Source organism: Tachypleus tridentatus, chromosome 3, assembly GCF_004210375.1.
Source record: "Tachypleus tridentatus isolate NWPU-2018 chromosome 3, ASM421037v1, whole genome shotgun sequence".
In the NCBI taxonomy this organism is placed as follows: Eukaryota; Metazoa; Arthropoda; class Merostomata; order Xiphosura; family Limulidae; genus Tachypleus; species Tachypleus tridentatus.
Genome location: NC_134827.1, coordinates 23,381,922 through 23,403,141, shown reverse-complemented (window position 1 = coordinate 23,403,141; position 21,220 = coordinate 23,381,922). Strand labels below are relative to the sequence as shown.

At 35.9% G+C, this 21,220-nt stretch overlaps 1 protein-coding gene across 1 annotated transcript in view; it reads left to right on the top strand.

Moving 5' to 3' along the window:
* LOC143246035 (uncharacterized) overlaps positions 1–14,789 on the top strand; it is an 83,865-nt gene extending 69,076 nt beyond the window's left edge. Inside the window, exon 4 of the mRNA XM_076492276.1 lies at positions 14,179–14,789. Coding sequence (XP_076348391.1) covers positions 14,179–14,417 — 239 coding nt within the window. The 3' untranslated portion in view covers positions 14,418–14,789. The remainder of the gene's footprint in view (positions 1–14,178) is intronic.
* The last annotated feature ends 6,431 nt before the right edge of the window (positions 14,790–21,220 follow it).

The window sequence follows — 21,220 nt, the reverse complement described above, 5'->3', positions numbered from 1 at the left end:
TCATGTTATAACGCACCTTCCCCACGGCTGAAAAGAGCGAGCATGCTTACTAACGGGATACGAACCTGCAACCCACTTATTGCAAACTGAACACCCTAACCACCAGAACCAGCAAGCTTTATTTATAAAACTGAATATAACCAGCTAGCTTTATTTATAACAATAGGTATATCTAGCTAGCTTTATTTATATAAATGGATATAACCAACTAACTTTATTTATAACAATAGGTATAACCAACACACTTTTTTTTTAAATGTAAAATGGATATAACCAGCTAGATTTATTTATAAAAATAAGTATAACCAGCTACTTCATTAATGACAATATGAATAACCAACACACTTTCTTTGAAACAACGGATGAAACCGTCAAGATTTATTTATAACAATGGGCCATATCAGGCTTTGTTTGTTCATAAAGAACCAGTTTAATTTTTGTTTATGGCTAATTTAGTCAAACTAGTCTTATTTCTGCCATTTTAAAAACTAATTTTGTGTTGCTGTTTTTAAGTTTATTGATTTCTTAACAGAGGAAGATTTTGACTGACTTTAAAGTAGTTCCGGTGTGAGTAAAAGGAGGTTTGCGCCTCTCAAACTGATACTGTCCATCAATTATATTTAAAGTTCTCTCTTTTATCCGTCTCATTGACCCCTTCACAGTTAATGGAACCTGCTGCAGGAACTGCTTAAAGATATTAATAAGGGGAAGGTGGAAACGTTGTTCTTTCCTTATTAATAAAAGTGTTAATACCCATACCAGCCGTTTTGAGATACATTTTTATTTCAAGTGGATGTCTCGTAATCAAGAATGGGACGTTCTCTTGTTCTTGATTTGATCAACTTTCTTTTCTATGATAGAAGTTGGTAAAAACATTTTCTAAGTTTAAGTATATTAATAAAATTAGTACTTTTTCTTCTTATAAATATGTGTTAAAGATGTCGACTCAAGTCGGTCAATATTACATTCGATGGTGACGACTCTGCCCTCAACATATAATACAAAGACCAATGGGTTTGTTTTGAATTTCGCGCAAAGCTATCCGAGGGCTATCTGCGCTACCGTCCCTAATTTAGCAGTGTAAGACTAGAGAGAAGGCAGCTAGTCATCAGCACCCACCGCCAACTCTTGGGCTACTCTTTTACCAACAGATAGTGGGAATAACCGTCATTTTATAATGTCCCCACCGGGAATTCGAAGCCGCGACCCTCAGATTACGAATCGAGTGCTTTAACCACATGACCAGAAGACCAATTGAATTATCTTTATAAAACTAATTCCATACTCTTTTTCAGCAATGTATCATTGATTACTTTTAATGTGGCTTGACGCTGACGTTTCTAAGTTGCATGAAAATATGCTATATTTCACATCACACGTAAAAATCGTGTTATATCTTATGTTGCATGTATAAATAATGCTCTCTTTAATTACGTCTACAGAGGTTCGGTATGATAGAGCTAACTTTTCTGTCATTTGTCCACTTTCTAACAGCTTGTCTCTTATTTCGAGTTACACTTCGTGACTCATTAAGACATAAACTAATTTGTCTGTTTTAGTTCTTAAAACGTGAAGCGAACGAAACAAAACTATCATTTTAGAAAGGTGAATTCTGTCTAGTATTATCCATTCTTCACTTCTATAGTTAGATTCACCCAAACTAAAATAGAATATTTAGGCTGATATGTCTAAAATTTGGCTCCAAATAAAGTTGGCGCTTGAAACTTCTTAGTTTTGCTACTCTTACACATAAATACGCTTTCATGCTATTTAAATAAAATGTTATAAAACAGATTTAATAATGAATAATACATTTATATGTCTTAAAATTGCTAATTGAAGTTCGTAAGTTATAAAGTACAATTTATATATATATGTGCATTTTTGGTATATCCTTTTAACAACCAGTGCTTATGTCCAACACAATAGAAACTCATGACCGATACTGCTCGTATATTATATATAAATTTAAGTTCATTTTACGATTTTCATTATGTTTTCAGATCCTAATATTTTAAACTATTGGGGAAAAGAAGACACTTATAGACGTTTAGTTATCCACAGTACAAGCTCTGTTACGAATTACCATCCTTACTTGTCAAAGACGTTTCAAGAGTCAAAATCTTGTTATTACCAGATTAAATGTTACACGTGACTCAGATTAGGTTTTACAGGTGACGCATTAGAGAGGTTATTAGTCAAATAATTTTATAATTATGTACTTGGTCATTTGACAATGTTCCTCGTGCCACTGCGAATTTAAACTTCATAAAAAGGTGTTTTGGTTTTAATAACGATTTTTTCATAATTCAGCTGATTTCTAAAATTATATTCATTATTTTTTTATCACGTGGGGATTCGTTTAAAAATATGGGAGAGAAAAACTCTCACTTAGATCAGATTGATTATTTCGTTTACCACAATGAACATTTTTTATTATTATGTTTGGGTTCTAGAACTATCGATGAAACTCTCACGTCGCGATTGGTCTAGAGAAATCTATAGCCACTGGTTGTCAACATTTTTAAGCATATATCAAAATGTGACCAGATTTCGAGAAAAATGATTCACTAATGTAAAAGTACATATGACGTTTTATGAAAACGTGTACGTGAGAGAGAAAAATGAATATCAATTTCAGATTCAGCATACAGGAACTACCAGAGAATCTATGGACATTTCGTGAGAGTAAAACAGTCCTGTGATATATTTAAGTATAACATGTAATTATGCCTTGTGAAGGTTTGCAATTTTTGTAAGAACATTAAGAGATTTGAATCTTACATTTCACAGTTACGGATATGAAACAAATAGGTGGTGGAAAAACACGGAAAAGCACATTATCATAGTAATGAATTCTATGACTTCAAACTAAAGTAAATTCCTAAAGAAAGGTCAAATCTATGTTATATCAAAGAATAAAAACTGGATAGAAATGTGCGAAAGTTCTATTCGTCTTCCATCATGAAATTTTCGAAATTCTTTTATGTTTTTTGAAACAATTTCGATTAAAAACAAAATCGAATTTGAGTCTCAGACGATGTTGAGAGTAATTGGAAGGATGTAATTATTAATTTGAAATGATTTAGTTTGGAAATAGCAATAATTTGATACTTCTCAACGTCACAAAATGAGAACAGTTTTGAACACTGACACGAAAATCTATTGAATATGCTGTTTTCTTTATGGTTAATTTTGTACTTTCCAAATCTGAAAGTTTGATTGTTTGTTTTTTGAATTTCACGCGAAGATATTTGAGGGGCTATCTGCGCTAGCCGTCCCTAATTTTGCAGTGTAAGACTAGAGGGAAGGCAGCTAGTCATCATCACCCACCGTCAACCCTTGGGATACTCTTTTACCAACGAATAGTGGGATTGACCGTATGCATTGTAGCGCCCCTACGGCTGAAAGGGCGAGCATGTTTGGTGTGACGGGGAATTCGAACCCGTGACCCTCAGATTACGAGTCGAACACCTTACCCACTTGACCATGCCGGACCCCAAATTTGAAACAAATCTGTATTTGTGGTGCAAAATTGTTGACATACCAAGCAAAGGGTTTAGTAAAGATATTATATCTTCTAGTAGTTACCTTAGTAACTATTCCCGGCATAGCCAAGTAATTAAGGCATTAGACTCGTAATCCAAGGGTCACGGGTTTGAATTACCATCACACCAAACATGTTCACTTTTTCAGCCGTGGGGACGTTATAATCTAACGGTCAATCCCACTATTCCTTGGTAAAATAGCAGACCCAGAGTTGGCGGTGGGTGGTGATGACTACCTGCTTTTCCTCTAGCCTTACACTGCTACATTAGGGACGGCTAGTGTAGATAGCCCTCGTGTAGCTTTGCGCGAAATTCAAAACAAATAAACTTAAATATAAGCTTGTCTGTCGAAAATGATACCATTACGATTGAGCTGAAATTTGTTACGTTCGTGAGTAGTCTGCCATAATTATGTTATATTTGTTTGTCTTTTGTATTATGAGCTTACAGAACTCGTGACAAGCATAATGAATATATTCTGTTACTGGTGGGAAAAACTGGAAATCTCTGAGATTGTGGCCCGAAACTTGATGGAAAAACAAAGTAGAGTCAACAAGAGTAACTCTGTCAAAGGTGAAAGATTATCATTTGAAAACACTTATTTATGTCAACGACAAAACACAGGTGTCGAGTATGTTCAATTAACATCATTATAGAGTCTTGCCACGACGTTGCAGTTTACGTCATTACGTCCGATCATGTGCTGTCTGTCAACCGTGCATCTTTTCGTTAGACCTGTAATGTTGTTTACATTGCAAAAGACACCGTCAAAAGGCTGTCATGTAAAAAGCACATCACCCTTTCCTGGTGGCTTTCCATAATCCATTTAGTGTGTAAGGACATCAGTTCATCAGCATCCGTTTCAATAGTCTGATCGCATAGAAGTCTACGGGCGTTGCATCTGGCGACTTGATTGATATGTGTTGGAATGGAATAGCCGGAATACCTCTTTCCTTCTCCATCTGCTTGAGGTATGTGACGATTTGAGCAGAAGAAGGTGCATTTCCGTATTGACCATTATTGGAAGAGAATCTTTGCAATGTCTTTAGCTTCTCCATACGAAAAAAAGATGAATTTCTACCAAATTTCACGTGTCTTGTCCAAGTTCGTTATATTTCAGTGCAGATGTTGAGATACCGCTATGAATAACAAATTATTTTATATTTTCTAGAGAGCGAACTGGTATAAGTCTTCACAGATTAGGAACGGTAAAAGATCATGTCAAAACACTTCAGCAAGATGGAGCTGAAACAAAATTATTAAGGGCAATCCAGTACGTAAATTATCTATATAAAGAAGGAAAGAAGAGAAACATAGGTAAGCCTTGGAGGAGACTATATAAACTACAGGCAGAACAAAAATCGATAGAAACGTTTGGAGACCAAGAAGAAGAAAAGCTGAGGACTAATGAAAAACATTGTGATGAATCCTTCAACGTAACCTATAGTATGGGTCACGTCCTTTTGTGTGTACTGAAGAGGAAATTGTAAAAACGTTGCAAAAGGAAGAGAGGAAACTGCGTGAAGAAATGAGATAATTTCGAATGTAAGAAATCTGTACTATTGAAGAACGTCACTAAGTGCATTCAGTTCTCATAAACAGAATCACAAGTAAAGATACGAACCTTATTACTCAGGTAATGAAACTGTGTTGGTTATCTTTGCCAAGTTGTTTTATTGTAAAGCATGTGATCCTTTTAAAATATTGTGTTTTTTTATCATTTCTGTGCCCCTCCTCCAATAGCACAGCGTTATGCCTATGGATTCACACAGCTAGAAACCGGGTTTCGGCACCTGTGGTGGGCAGAACACGGATAGCCCATTGTGTAGCCTTATGCTTTATTCTAAACAATAAATCAATTATTTCTGTGCCGTTGAGACGGATGGGTAAAATACATTATGTTTTTAATATGTGATCCAGTTTCTCAACTGATGATAATGTAATGTGATTGTCAATGGAAACAAATGTAGTCATACGCTTAGCATACTATTAGTTTACTGCAAGTTCTTAACACATTTTAATACATATTTTAAATACTAGTAGAATTAAAAGCGTATGTATTAATACGGTTTGTCAGATTTACGCGGCCCGGCATGGCCAGATGGTTGAAGCACTTGACTCGTAATCCGAGGGTCGCGAGCGCAGATAACCCTCGAGTAGCTTTGCTCGAAATTCAAAAACAAACAAACAAACAAACTAAAACTCAATTTTATTTAGAGAATGCTTTTAAACCGGCATATTGTTTCGATACGAGCTTGGCATACCCTGATGATTAGGGCCTTGGACTCGTAAACTGCGGGTCGCGAGTTTGTGTCCCTCACCCAACACGCTCGCTGTTTCAGCCGTAGTCAATTCCATTATTCGTTGGTAAAGAGTAACTCAGAGTTGAAAAGCTACCTTCCATCTATTCTTCCATTTCAAAATTAGGAAAAGCTAGCGTAAATAGCTCTCGAGTAGCTTTGAGCGGAATTTGACAAAAGAAAACAGTTACGATGCATACAAATCTTGAACTGTCATTGTATGTATATTCGACTGAATCTGTTGGTGTACGAACAGGATTTTAAAATAATATCGCACATTCAAAAATTCTGATTGTTATGCCGAAGAACCCACTGGGTAATGAAGAAAAACAACAACTTTATTGTAAATGTACAGCGTTTCGATAATATTATGTCTTCCTCTGGTCAACCATCTACAGAGTTACATATGTGAATACTGTTCATTTTTTATGATAGCCAAGAGCTAAGCTATTTTCCAGGTTTGTTTGTTGGTATATGCGCATTTATCACGTAACAATATGATCACATTGTTTGAGACAACTCTATATCTTAAGTCAATAAAGTTCACACAATGTAAAAAAATAACCTCGTCACAATCGAGGTTATAGTTCAGTGTTTCTCAGCTGGATTGGTCAGATGCCCCTCATGTCCGAACTTTGGTGTCGTTGCAAACCCCCTCCATTATCTGAATATTAAAATACTAATAATATACAAATATTAAGAATAAACAAAGTTTGTTATTGCTCATAACCAAATCGATAATGACACACCTCACCCCCCCAAAGAAAAAGTTTAACTTGGCGCAAACAGCTCATGATTCACCTGATAAACCTAAGAAACATTGTCAGAGATGATAACGGCCCCCCAGTGGCTCAGCGGTATGTCTGCGGATTTACAACGCTAAAAACCGGGTTTCGATACCAGGGGTGAGCAGAGCACAGATAGCCCACTATGCAGCTTTGTGCTTAATTCGAAACAACAACAAGATGATAATGACGTGAAAACACCCCCCAAAAAAAATTCAAACTAGAGTATAGTTTTCATATTTGTTCTCTAAGAACATAAAACCAATTTTAAGCGTTTACTAAAAAAAAGAACTTTGATGATTATGTACGATAATTTAAACTTTTACTGATTAATAGCTATAGTAATAACATGTAATGTTTTGTACAATCAATGTACAAACGATTTAGTTATTTTTAAAGAAACGTTTTAGTCTATCAGATCTATTCACTGTTATAATTGACATGATATAACAGCGCCCTCTAGCAATAATCGAAATAACTATTCTTATATCACACGAGAGTGCTCTTTTATATATAGTGATACGATGCTACTTGATCCACGGGCAGCACAGATTACTTGACTTCGACAGTCAATTTGCGCGTGAATCGGAAGAATAAAACCCTCATAACTATCTGTGGAGGTCACGTTTGGTGGTCATTCACACGTGGACAAAGTTGAACAATTATTTGTCCATTTATATTCTCGGCACTCTTCCTTTCAGTTTACTCAGTAACATAAAAAATATCGTGATTTTCACCACAGTCTTTCTAAAACAGAAATTAGTTTTGAAAGAAAGTGTAGAAAACTATAAGTATCACTGATGTACACACACACATATTGTACTGTACTCATAATGTACTCTCCCCAATGGCTCAACTCGTAATCCGAGGGTTCACGGGTTCGAATCCCCGTCATACCAAACATGGTGGTTCTTTCAGCCGTGGGAGCCTTATAATGGTAGGTCAATCCCACTATTCGTTGGTAAAAGAGTAGTCCAAGAGTTGGCGGTGGGTAGTGATGACTAACTGCCTTTCCTCTAGTCTTATAGTGCTAAATTAGGGACGGTCAGTGCAGATAGCCCTCGTGTAACTATGTTCGAAATTGAAAACAAACCAAACAAACCTCCAGCGGCACATCGGTATGTCTCTGGATTTATAACGCTAGAAACCGTTTTTCGATACCTGTGGTAGGTACAACACAGATAACCCAAAGCATAGGTTTGTGCTTAATTACAAATAAACAATCAAATTTGCTCATAATGTATATTAAAATGTGCAAATCATGAAAATAACATTAGTTTGTGTATATGTATATACTGATACAATGCTCATAATGTTTAATAAACTATGGGAATCATAAGAGCTCTTATTGTGCTTGAAATACAAAATATAAATAGTGCAACACTGTACAATAAACTTTATTTAAAATCTAGGCAAAACATTGCACAAGAAATTAAAAAAATTAGGAAGACTTTGCATGATTCGATAGATTCCACTACCATTATCAGTAGGACTACATCATGTCAAGTTTTGTATGAAAAGAACCGGGTCCACTGTACTTCACCAGAATGACATGAATACTGTATATATAAAGTCCATGGTGAGCAAATGATTATTTAATTTACATTTACAACACACAATTTCAAAACATTATTTCATATTAATCTAATTCACTGTCTTGGGTTTGTTTAAAATTATTGTTTGACTCCACTGTATTGAGCGTGGGGGGTGTTTTCTTATAGCAAAGCCACATCAGGCTGTCTGCTGAGCCCACCGAGGAAAATCGAACACTGATTTTAGCGTTGTAAATCCGTAGACTTACCGCTCTACTAGTGTGTGGGGGGGGCGACATGGCCAAGCGCGTTAAGGCGTGCGACTCGTAATCTGAGGGTCGCGGGTTCGAATCGCAGTCGCACCAAACATGCTCGCCCTTCCAGCCGTGGAGGCGTTATAATAATGTGACGGTCAATCCCACTATTCGTTGGTAAAAGAGTAGCCCAAGAATTGGCGGTTGGTGGTGATGACTAGCTGCCTTCCCTCTAGTCTTACATTGCTAAATTAGGGACGGCTAGCACAGATAGCCCTCGAGTAGCTTTGTGCGAAATTCCAAAACAAACAAACTACTAGTGGGGGGCCTGTATTGAGTGATCTGTTGCTACAATGTCTTCGGCCAGTGGAGAAAACTGACGTCTTTTTATTACACAAGTAATCTTGATGCTCGTTAATGCGGTATTTCAAATTACATTTAGTTTTGCTACTTTATATTTTTGGTTATACTTACATCTGATGTGATATATACTTTTTTTTTTTTTTGGTAGAAATATCTTTTCGTCTTCAGTGCTAGGAAGTATTGTTTCAGTTTTACTAAACTACTTTAAAATGGCGGAAAAATGTTTTCTTAACACTTTTGCAACTTGACTGGTTGTATTAGTAAAGGTTTTCTGATCATAAACACTATTTAAACTGGTACATTCATCAGTTATTTTGTCATTATGGTTGTGGAGCTAATCTACTGCCAATCAGCTTTGTTATTTTTTTTCTCTAAGGAAATTCATTGAATCTCAATTAACGATTTTTTTTATATGTACTTTTAATTTATTTCCACTAACGAATTCAACTGTTAATTTAGAATGGATGTTATAATGCGCGCTTTAAACAGGTGTCCTATAACCAAAAAATATTCTGATTAAGCACAATAACAAAATGAAACTATTTAACTCCATACATGAAGTTAACTTTTGTTTCAAACTGATATCAAAATGTTTTCGATGGAAATGTATAAATATATATATGATTACTTTCAAAACGATTTATTCTTCTGGTATTGACAAGTCGAGTCGACGTTTGGATGAACTAACACAGATGTACTTTATATATTTTGATACATAACAGCAGAAACAAAAACATTCGAAGTTTATAGGAAAACATTATTGAAGAAGAAAATTAAAATATAGGAAGAATATAAAATAAAAATGTAAAATATAAGAGACTCTTTGCCAAACGATGTCTTAAATAAGAATCCAGACCAACTCGATTTCTCTTTTCTGTTGAAGCAACCTTATGAATTCTTGGTTCTGCCACCATTAGTTATTGATTGGATGGCTGTTTCTGTCATCTGACACTTCATGTTGGTAGAAACTGTCTCTTTTGTTATGTTAACATTATACTTGATAGCGTCGAGCTAATTCATCAAAATGTTAAAATTTTGTGGATTTCTGGCTTTTTATTCGGGGGCTTTCGAAGGATTCTCTTAAATGTTTTAGAACTGCACACTGATCTGTGTTTGTCACTATAGTGATTGAAGCTAAATCATTTATTTATTTGTATAAGGAAGAGAAGACTGACCATGTTGGTTAAGCCATGAATCTAAACGTTTAAGAAGATGACCTGGGAAGGTCAAAACGTTGTTCGCTTCTTATCAATAAGTGTTAATACCCACACCAGCCGTTCTGAGATACATTTTTGTTTCAAGTGGGTTTCTCGTCATCAAGAATCTAAACGTTTCATTTATTCATCCTAGAAAGCAAAAAAAAAATTGGCCACAATGGCTGACCTACAAACTTATTTTTTTATTTTAGTAACAGAAAGACGTTTGATCACAATTGCTGATCCATGGTTCTCAATGATTTATTCATTTTAGTAACAATAAAAAGAAACAAACAATGAACATGGTAAATGACTCGTGAACCAAACTAAATGAGCAGTTATACTTTGTTTTACACTATTGAAATAATGAAATAAGTTAATGGTTTGTGTAACTTTTTTCTGCCACACGTATTTTACTAGTGGAAGTATTCGTCACGAAGAATCATGTTTGTGTATTTTAACACAAAATTTCACCATACGCCCACCACAGTTATCAAAACCTAATTTTGTAGCGTTCTAAGTCTTTAGAGTTACTGCTGACCTATGGAGTTCTCACTAAACATCTAACAGATCGTGTGATGAATACTTCGGCCCTGCATGGCCAGGTTGGTTAAGACGTTCGATTACTAATCCGAGGATCGCGGGTTCGAATCCCGGTCGCACCAAACATGCTCACCCTTTCAGCCGTGGGAGTGTTATAATGTGACGGCCAATCCCACTATTATTTGGTAAAAGAGTAGCCCAAGAGTTGGCGGTGGGTGGTGATGACTAGCTGCCTTCCTTCTAGTTTTACACTGCTAAATTAGAGATGGCTAGCGCGGATAGCCCTCGAGTAGCTTTGCGTGAAATTCAAAACAAACAAACATAAATACTTACATTTCCTGTTGATTTTTAAAAATATTTATGTTGTTAAGATACGTTGTTCATAAAACCAAATTCTACGTAGCAGCGGTCACTTCTTGCTGAATACTCAATTATTGTCTCTTTCCATCCTTTAAGCTATAACTAAGAGACGTAAACTGATGAGAAAAGTCAGTGAAAATAAACAAAAAACTGTCTCTAATGTATGCGTCTTTCGCTCACCTAAACTTGATAGATGTTTACATTCGTTAAAGTATGGTAGCAGTTAACTGATGATACAATGTTGGAAAAAATACCATTTATTTATTTTGTTTTCTCGTTTTTCAGAAAATAAATATCAGGATACGTTGTATAATTAGTTAGTGTTCATAGGTATGTATAACTTCTGAGAGGGTACGTTGTATAATTAGTTAGTGTTCGTAGATATGTATAACTTCTGAGAGGATACGTTGTATAATTAGTGTTCATAGATTTGTATAACTTCTGAGAGGATACGTTGTATAATTAGTGTTCATAGATTTGTATAACTTCTGAGAGGATACGTTGTATAATTAGTGTTCATAGATTTGTATAACTTCTGAGAGGATACGTTGTATAATTAGTTAGTGTTCATAGATTTGTATAACTTCTGAGAGGATACGTTGTATAATTAGTTAGTGTTCATAGATTTGTATAACTTCTGAGAGGATACGTTGTATAATTAGTTAGTGTTCATAGATTTGTATAACTTCTGAGAGGATACGTTGTATAATTAGTTAGTGTTCATAGATATGTATAACTTCTGAGAGGATACGATGTATAATTAGTGTTCATAGATTTGTATAACTTCTGAGAGGATACGTTGTATAATTAGTTAGTGTTCATAGATATGTATAACTTCTGAGAGGATACGTTGCATAATTAGTGTTCATAGATTTGTATAACTTCTTAGAGGATACGTTGTATAATTAGTTAGTGTTTATAAGTTTGTATAACTTCTGAGAGTATTTCTTGGTGAACAAGCTTGTTCGTTATGATTATAACTATTTATAGTATTATATAACTGATTTGTGCAAAAATTTTGGATTCCCACTCAACGTTTTCTGGTGCAATAAGGGACATAAATAAACAACTTGACCTTAACGTGTTTCATCAGACGGCTAAATGTGCGCGTGTGCGTACATCATCAGAGGTGAAAAACTCTTAACAAATTATGTGTAGATATAAAATTAGAACAAGCCAAGTAAAGTAGATCGTAGTTAACTTCCAATGGATATAAAGTTAAAAAACATGTTTAGAACACGTCACTTTTACTCGCTAAAGATTTTGAAAGGTTGGTCCAAGAGCCTTAATTTAAAAAAAAATCTTTACTTCGTTGGAGCACAAAGCTGCACAATAGAATATCCACATTTCGTCTTCCTTCAGCTTTTACCTCAGAACTACAACCCCCCCCATGGCACAGCGACATGTTTACGGGCTATATACGCTAGAATTCGGGATTCGATTCCCGTCTGAGCAAACCACATATAGCCCTTCGAATGGCTCTGCTAAACTACAAACAAACAGAACCACAATTTTGTGTCAATATATAAGTTCTTCCTCTGTTACTGTCGATTCACATAAAAGTTTTTTTAAGAATACACATCGTATTTGTGATTTCCAGATTCTAGAACAAATTTCAAGTACGCTCTTTGGTGTTACAAAAGAATTTTCGGCATGTCATTTACTATTTGCATATTAGTTTGGGATTCAACTATTTTATTTGACAAATACGTTTTATGACTTTTGCTTTTCTTTGTTTATTTCTGAATGTCGCGCAAAACTACACGAAGGCTATCTGCGTTAGCCGTCCCTAATTTAGCAGTGTAAGACTAGAGGGAAGGCAGCTAGTTATCCCTTGCCACCGTCAACTCTTGGGCTACTCTTTTATCAATGAATAGTGGGATTGACCATCCCATTATAATGCCCTCACGGCTGAAAGGGCGAACATATTTGGTGTGACGGGGATTCGAACCTGCGACCGTCGGATTACGAGTCGAATGCTTTAACCCACATGGCCATGCCGGACTTTTCCTTTTCTTCATTATGTACTTTTAAAAAATAACATAAGCAGAGTAGCTTACTTCCTAACGGATGTTTTGTGCTTTTTTTCTGTTTGTTTTCTACTCTTGCAAGGAATGAAAAGTTAGAATGACAGAAAATAAAACCAATAACGTTATAAAACAATTATTTTACCCTTCAGCAATAAAATGTTCTATGAAGCATTATACCAAATAAAATAACTATTTTAAAAATCCTAATTAGGCTTAACATTGTTTACAATACTTATTATGTAATTTTCCTGGCCCGGCATGGCCAAGCGTGTTAAGGCGTGCGACTCGTAATCTGAGGGTCGCGGGTTCGCATTCCCGTCGCGCCAAACATGCTCGCCCTTTCAGCCGTGGGGGTATTATAATGTTACTGTCAATTCCACTATTTGTTGGTGAAAGAGTAGCCTAAGAGTTGGCAGTGAGTGGTGATAATCAAAGTGGCTTAACTCCCCTAATAGGCGACTCATTAAGACAGGGATTAAAGAGTAGATTTTCAGGATTACTGACTTCGAATATGATATTATAATTTGTGTTTGTACTTCTTTGAATTTCATATTTTTATTCACAAGAGAACAAGACCAAACCTTTCTCAGTTATTAAGATATCACGAGTGGTTATCCTAACGGTTTGTTTTGTGGGACACTTATCCCTTTAGGGCAGATAACGAAATAACTGGGAATAATGGAGAAGTTTAATTAGTACATTGGAGCCTCTGTGGATCATACTGCAACGGCGTGCAGTATTTTATTCTAGTCTTATAAAGGTAGCCAATGAAAGACTAATTACCTTATTAAGAAAAATCCAATTATAAATGGCTACTTCATGGCACTTAACTCAAAAACAAAGGCAAAATCATGTACAGGTATTATTCGTATTTTGCTTAAGTACAATGGCGAATCTAATGGGCAATATTTATATTGAAGCAAGCGTATAAAGATCTAAAACACACGCTGGACAATACGTAGCACATGAGAACTAGATTGTATTTAATGCATCACTGAGCCAGATTACAGGGCACGTCAGTGGTTAAGATAATGACATAACCACCCTTCAGTGCCGAGGCGGTGAGCTACCTTGTAACTGTCGCTCCTTCGTTAATTAACTATCTTATATTTCGTCTTACTGAAAATTTAGATAAAGATGTGATACGTCACCCAGAAAGCTTCTTGAAAGGTTAATAGTTGAATCACATTGGAACGTAAGAATAAAAAACACGTATGTTAAAGTTTCAATCGATCAAATAACTTTTTGTCATTTTCTTTTAATTTAGAAATGAGTGTTGAGGCGATTGAAAATGAAAACCAGCAACTCATCAACGACCTCTACCGTCTCCTGAAGAAATATACAAGCCTGCGGAATATCGTTCATGAACTGAATCTAGCATACAGAGATGCAAGACTTTACCCCATTATACCTCGGTACACCATGTTAAAAGAAATGATAAAAGATGTCTTGAGAGACCCAAACTATATGGAGGTGTGTCATGAAGACGTAGGAAAAAATCTCTGATTTAACGTGTTTCAGATTGGTCGCTGAGACAACGTCACTTGTTGTGTCAGAAATTTGCCACCAGATGGACACGCAAAGTAATCTTTTGTTGTTGTTGTTTTCAGTCTACTTACTAAGTGTCTATGATTTTTGGCAAATTCGTGCTATTTTTCTCGAAAGTAATTTCAAACAGTAATAAATAAGACGTGAAGAAGGTCGGCATTGCAAAACAGAGAAGCAACTATGTTACAGCTTTAACTGTTAACTATGTAAAAGCTTTAACTGTGTAACAGCTTTTATTTTTGCTTACGTGTAAGATAATCCAATACGATTTTCTGTTTTAAAACAATTGATGCCGGTTCTGTACTCTAAAAATAAAACAAAAATTTGTTCTCAAAATGGATCATTTTTTATCAACACAGGTGCTTTCATTTTGTAAGTTATTTTTATTACAAGATCACTTCGTGTCGGTAATACGATTTGTTACTGCTCGTGAAATCGTAATATCCAGCAAGTAAACGACATATTACATAACACTATTTCAAACGTAAAGTGTTGCATACACAGCTAGTTGCCAACAGTGGTCCAGCTGTAATTCTTCAGATTTACACTGCTAAAATTCGGGTTTCGATACCTATGGTGCACATTGCACAGATATCTTTGTGCTTCTCTTAAGCTCATCCAAAGTCTATAGGTAATTTTAGTAACTGAATATTTCTCAATACAACAACAACCAATAGCTTTTAAAGAACTTCGACCAGCATGACCATGTAATTAGGGCACTCGACTCCTACAATGAGGGCCGCGGATTCGAATCCCCGTTACACCAAACATGTTTGCCCTTTCATCTATGGGTCGTTATAATTTGACGGTCAATCTCTCTTGGTAAAACAGTAGCCCAAGAGTTGACGGTGGGTGGTGATGACTGGCTGCCTTACCTCTAGTCTTACGCTGCTAAATTAGGAACGGTTAGCGCAGATAGCTCTCATTTAGCTGTGCGCTTTATTAAAATAACCCAAACAAATAAAATTGAAGAGGGTAAGAAAATTTTCCACCAAATATTTTCTTTTTTATTGTCAGAAGTGAAAAGTTATTTATTTTAAGCACAAAAATACATTTGGTGTATGCGTGGCAAATCTCGATTTATCATCAAAAGAAAATACTGATCACAGATATAGAAGACAAAATAAAAGTGTTTGTGTCAACTTGAAAGGTGCCTTCTGTAAAGAGATATAAGCGTGTTAATTCGCACCATAATATTTTTTGTTTGTTTCTTGAATTTTGCGCAAAGCTACACGAGGGCTATCTGCGCTAGCCGTTCCTAATTTAGTAGTGTAAGACCAGAGGGAAGGCAGCTAGTCATCACCACCAACCACCAATTCTTGGACTACTCTTTTACCAACAAATAGCAGGATTGACCGACACATTATAACGCCCTCACAGCTGAAAAGGCGAGCATGTTTGGTGCGACAAAGATTCGAACACTTGACCCTCAAATTACGAGTCGAGTGTCTTAACCACCTGGCCATGCCAGTCCTGCACCATAATAAGCCTCGGATTTGTAAGTTTCTAAAAAATAAATTGTGTACTCAAAATAGCATCTATGCACAAGCCACATCAAGAAAAATTTCTGAGAAAACTTAAAGGAAGCTCTTCTGCCAGTAAACGTTTTAATTGTATTTTACTCAACGATATGTAAACAAAATAATCACAGACTTAGTGCACTCAAACTTCATTAATTTACTGAACGTTTCATAACAGAGTATAAACTGTGAAAAATATAAGGAGAAAACCTAGCTTGCTCTTTATAGACGAATATTTGCTAACACATGGAATGATTTATAAATCGATCCAACCATCTAAATTAAAGCTTAGTCAGTGTTTCGCTAGTAAGGACATTCTAAAATACTTTCTTCAATCGAAGGATAAACTTCCAGAGTTTTTCTTGGTCATCCCAGGAGAGTTGCAACGATAAATTGAAGTCTGAATCATATACATTTATACTTCAATTTCATAATGTAATGCTATCAGATATTTTTTTCTGGAATACTTATATTATATTAGGTGTACTTCACCAGAGTTTCCGAAAGTGTTCTGTTTCAAGAGTAAATAAAACTAAAATTCAGAGTTACATTTTTTTTATTTTTGCTTTCGAATTCATGTGTCAAGCCTGCGTATGTAGCCTCCAGAGAGAATAATTCTTCTCGTGATTCATGGCATACGCACGATTCACTGACGCCACCTCAATACAAGTTACAACGTTAAGCGTCCATTACATGATACCATTTTAGTGTCTTCTAATCGACTGACAGACAAAATGTTCGGTGGTAGGAAAGACTAAAACAAAATACTTTCCAAGCCCGACATGGACAGGTGGGTAGGGTGCTCGACTCGTAATATAAGGGTTCCGGGTTCGAATCCCAGCCACACTAAACATGTTCGCCCTTTTAGCCGTGGGGGTGTTATAATATGACAGTCAATCGTACTATTCGTCGATTAAAGAGTAGCTCAAGAGTTGGCGGTGGGTGGTGGTGACTAGCTGCCCTCCCTCTCGTCTTACACTGCTAAATTAGGGACTACTAGCACAGATAGCTCCCGTGTAGCTTTGCCCGAAATTCAAAAACAAACAAACAAGACTTTCCAAGCGGTCTTTTTTTTCCTTTTTTGTGGAGGGTCCGGCATGTCCAGGTGGTTAAGGCACTCGTCTCGTAATCCAAGGGTTGCGGGTTTGAATCCTAGGTCGCACCAAAGGTGGTGATGACCAGCTGCCTTCCCTCTAGTATTACACTGCTAAATTAGGAACGGCTAGCGTAGATGGCCTCTCGAGTAGCTTTGCGCAAAATACAAAAACAAAAGCAAACCTTTTCCGTGGAAATAAGACAGTAATCATAACAGATTACATGATAATAGAACTGGGAGTTGTATACGTACTTTAAATTGGAATCCAACACTTTTTTTTCATGGTACTTTTCAGAGAACCTAATGCAAATATATATATATATATATACACACATACACCATAAGTGAACTTTTGTGTCCTGTGAATGTTCAATAAAACATTGCTGAATAGTACGAATGATGGAATGTTTGCACAGTATCGGGGGCTTGTACTGACCTTACAGTTCTAAGCCGTAATACATTTTCCTGAAAAGTCTACTATTAGGCCTTCCAGCAGAAACAGTGTTGTTTGGTTAGATACGAAAAGATAAGGCTATTTTATTTGAAAATAAAGATCAAAACTACAAGTTCTTATAATTTTAAAACCAATTAGGTAATTACACTTTCGGAAAGAATACATCTAAATAAGTTATAAAAGAATTAACAGTCTGTGCACATAGTTGCGAATTTGGAGCATTGCCAGTTAAAGTTCTCACAATCGACTGATAGTACCGAGAATATGGTTAGGTCAATTTAGCTGGTCTTTGAGCCACTGCTAAGTGACCATTAATTTAATACGTCTATTAACAAAAAAATTGTGTAAAACAAGTATTTTATTAGAAAAAATAAGTAATATGATGTTCTTACTTGTGAAAATACAGCGTGTAATATTAATATGTAAAAACGGCTCGTTTGGGTTGAGAACATTTTTTTTTTTTTTACTTAGAGGGGCGAACAACGTTTCGACCTTCTTCGGTTATCGTCAGGTTCACAGAGAAGGAAAGAGGTAACTGACCGGTAGCTGACCACATGTTTGAAGGAGGTTGCGTAACTGAGTGTAGGAATGTAGAGGGAGTGAATAAACCAGGCACAAAACTAAGGTCTATACAATGTAAAAACTACACTGACAAAAACGACACCAACATTGTTTATAAAATACAATGTGATAACTGCCACGATTTCTATATTGGAGAAACAAGTAGAAAAATGGAAACCAGATTCAAAGAACACAAAAAGTCACCTTCACGCGTTTTCGAACACTGCAAATCAAATAAACACAACATAACCATAGAAAACACCCAAATGCTAAATAAAGAAACAAACATAAAGAAACGCAAAATTAAAGAAGCCCAAAATAAACCAGTACAAAGGAACACCTTTATATCTATATTAAAAATAAAAAAAAATAAAAAAGAAATAAATAATAAAATAAATAATATAAAATTATATATTCAAACATCCAAGCACGCCCTCTACATTTCGACACTCAGTTACACAACCCCTTTCAAACATGTGGTCAACTACTGGTCAGTTACCTCTTTTCTTCTTTGTAAACCTGACGATGACCGAAAAAGGTTGAAACATTGTTCGCTCCTCTACGTAAAAAAAAATAAATTTCTCAACCCAAGCGAGCCGTTTTTACACATATATTGTTCTCCACAAGTGGGTTTTCTCATCATCACTGAGCGTGTAATATTACATAAAATAATTCTAGAGGTTATAACAGTAATATTTCAGATTTACAGTACTACTAACCATTTGTGCAGGTTTGTGTTTAGCAACAAACAAACAAAAATTAATGTAAATACTTATTTCTTTCATATTTTCGTTCAAAGCTACAAAAACACTATCTGCTCTAAGCTGTCGCTAAGACTGATTGGTTTGGTGATCTTCGCTAGCCGTCCCTAATTTAGCATTGTAAGAGTAGAGGGAAGGCAGCTAGTCATCACCACCCACCGCCAATTCTTGGGCTACTCTTTTACCAACGAATAGCAGGATTGACCGACACATTATAAAGTCCCCACGGCTGAAAAGGCGAGCATGCTGGTGTGACGGGAATTCGAACCCGTGACCTTCGGATTACGATTCGAGTGCCTTGACCACCTAGCCACACCGGGCCCTCTAAGACTGACATGAAAGACTTAAAAGAAGACAACTATCTGATAGCACCTGTCTTCAACCCTGGAACATCTCTTGTCAAATCGAACAGTGAAATTTGAACTTTACTCTTAACGGTTACTGTCAGCATCAGAATGTTTAAAAACGATATGAAAGCCATGAAATATCCGATATAAATGTATGTTTTTTATCACATAAAATGTTCGTAAATAAACCTTTCTCTTTATTAATGAAAAAAAGGTTAAAAATTAGCGTTTATTATTTGTGGTTAATCCAGAAAAAATAACAACTATTTATTTCATTTGTTTATTTTACACCATTGATTTAATGATTACAGTGACATAGCATGAGATGGTGTGATATGCTAAATTCATCTCTGACACTGGTACCATGTTTTACTATATAATATATGATTGACTAGTCAAATGAAAACACATTTTGCTTAAGAGTGCTTACGTATTTTCTTATTTAACGACACATCGTCGTTATAAATTTTATGTGTAATGTGCTTTTTTTATCATAGTAAAGCCACATCGGGCTATCTGCTGAGCCCACTGAGGGGAATCGAACCGTTAATTTGAGCGTTGTAAATCCGAAGACTTATCGCTGTCCCAGCGGTGGACCTTTACAAATTATTGGAAAACTTTACATAAGGAAATATTATAACAATGACGACATTGCTTTACACCTGTTGGGTTAAATCCACAAGTCAACAAATTTGACTTAAAATGTGATACTGTTCGTTGCAATGCATAATGGGCTATCTGCACTCTGTACATTGCAGGGATTAAACGTGACACTCTAGCGTTATAAAGATTTACGTTTACGAGTGGACCACCAAGAGATTCGTTATCTTTTTTTTTCTGACTGAATCTCATATCCTCTTTCAGAAACAATAATTTTAGGTCTAGCATATAAACGATGTATTTCTGTCGCCTTCTGAGTCTGCTGTGCATTTTCCGATTTACAACTATAACATCGAGAATGTATTTCCTCACGGTCGACGGCGCAGAGGTAGCTAATTGTGTGGCTTTGCCCGAAAGAAGAAACAAAGTTACATCTTTTAAAAAATATGCCATAAAAACATTCATTATGTCTAACTTAAACTCAGATAAGTCCATTCATGCGTAAACTTTCAAGCTAATGAAAGAAATGCCATTCACATGTTTTTTCTTGAATAGTTTAGGACTTTTTACACGACACATTACTCAGCTATTAAATTTCTTCAACCGTTTTACATCAATTGAGTTGCACATTTGAGACAATTCCACACCCAAGTTTTTATTGCTATTTTTTTACCATCTTCCTGAGCTCACATACCAGCCTGATGAACCCTCATATCAGACGAAGAAAGGTTTCGTCGACACTGGATACAGTAGATATTGTGTAGGGCCTGGCATGGCCTAGCGCGTAAGGCGTGCGACTTGTAATCCGAGGGTCGCGGGTTCGCGCCCGCGTCGCGCTAAACATGCTCGCCCTCCCAGCCGTGGGGGCGTATAATGTGACGGTCAATCCCACTATTCGTTGATAAAAGAGTAGCCCAAGAGTTGGCGGTGGGTGGTGATGACTAGCTGCCTTCCCTCTAGTCTTACACCGCTAAATTAGGGACGGCTAGCACAGATAGCCCTCGAGTAGCTTTGTGCGAAATTCCAAAAACAAAAAAACAAACAGATATTGTGTGGTTTACATATAATTATATATTTTTCTTTACCTTTACTCACAAAATGTTAAAATTAAAACGTTTACGGTGTTAAAGTCTTGTTTTTGTTGTTTGTTTCTTTTTACTGTCATTGAGCGAACTCTTTTGTCGATACTACATACGAATTTATTTCATTTTCCTCCACAATATACAATTTTTAGAAATGCTTTGTTTTGATGTGTAAGGTACGTACAGTAGTTTTGTATAGCCTGTGTAAAATCATACTACCATGGAACTCTTGCTTATATTATAGTGGAAAACCTTTTTTATTACGCGATGTGCAACCCTAACTTTCGCGAAGTTTTTATCCTGTGTGCATGTATATTTGCAACAGGGTCATGATTTTCCC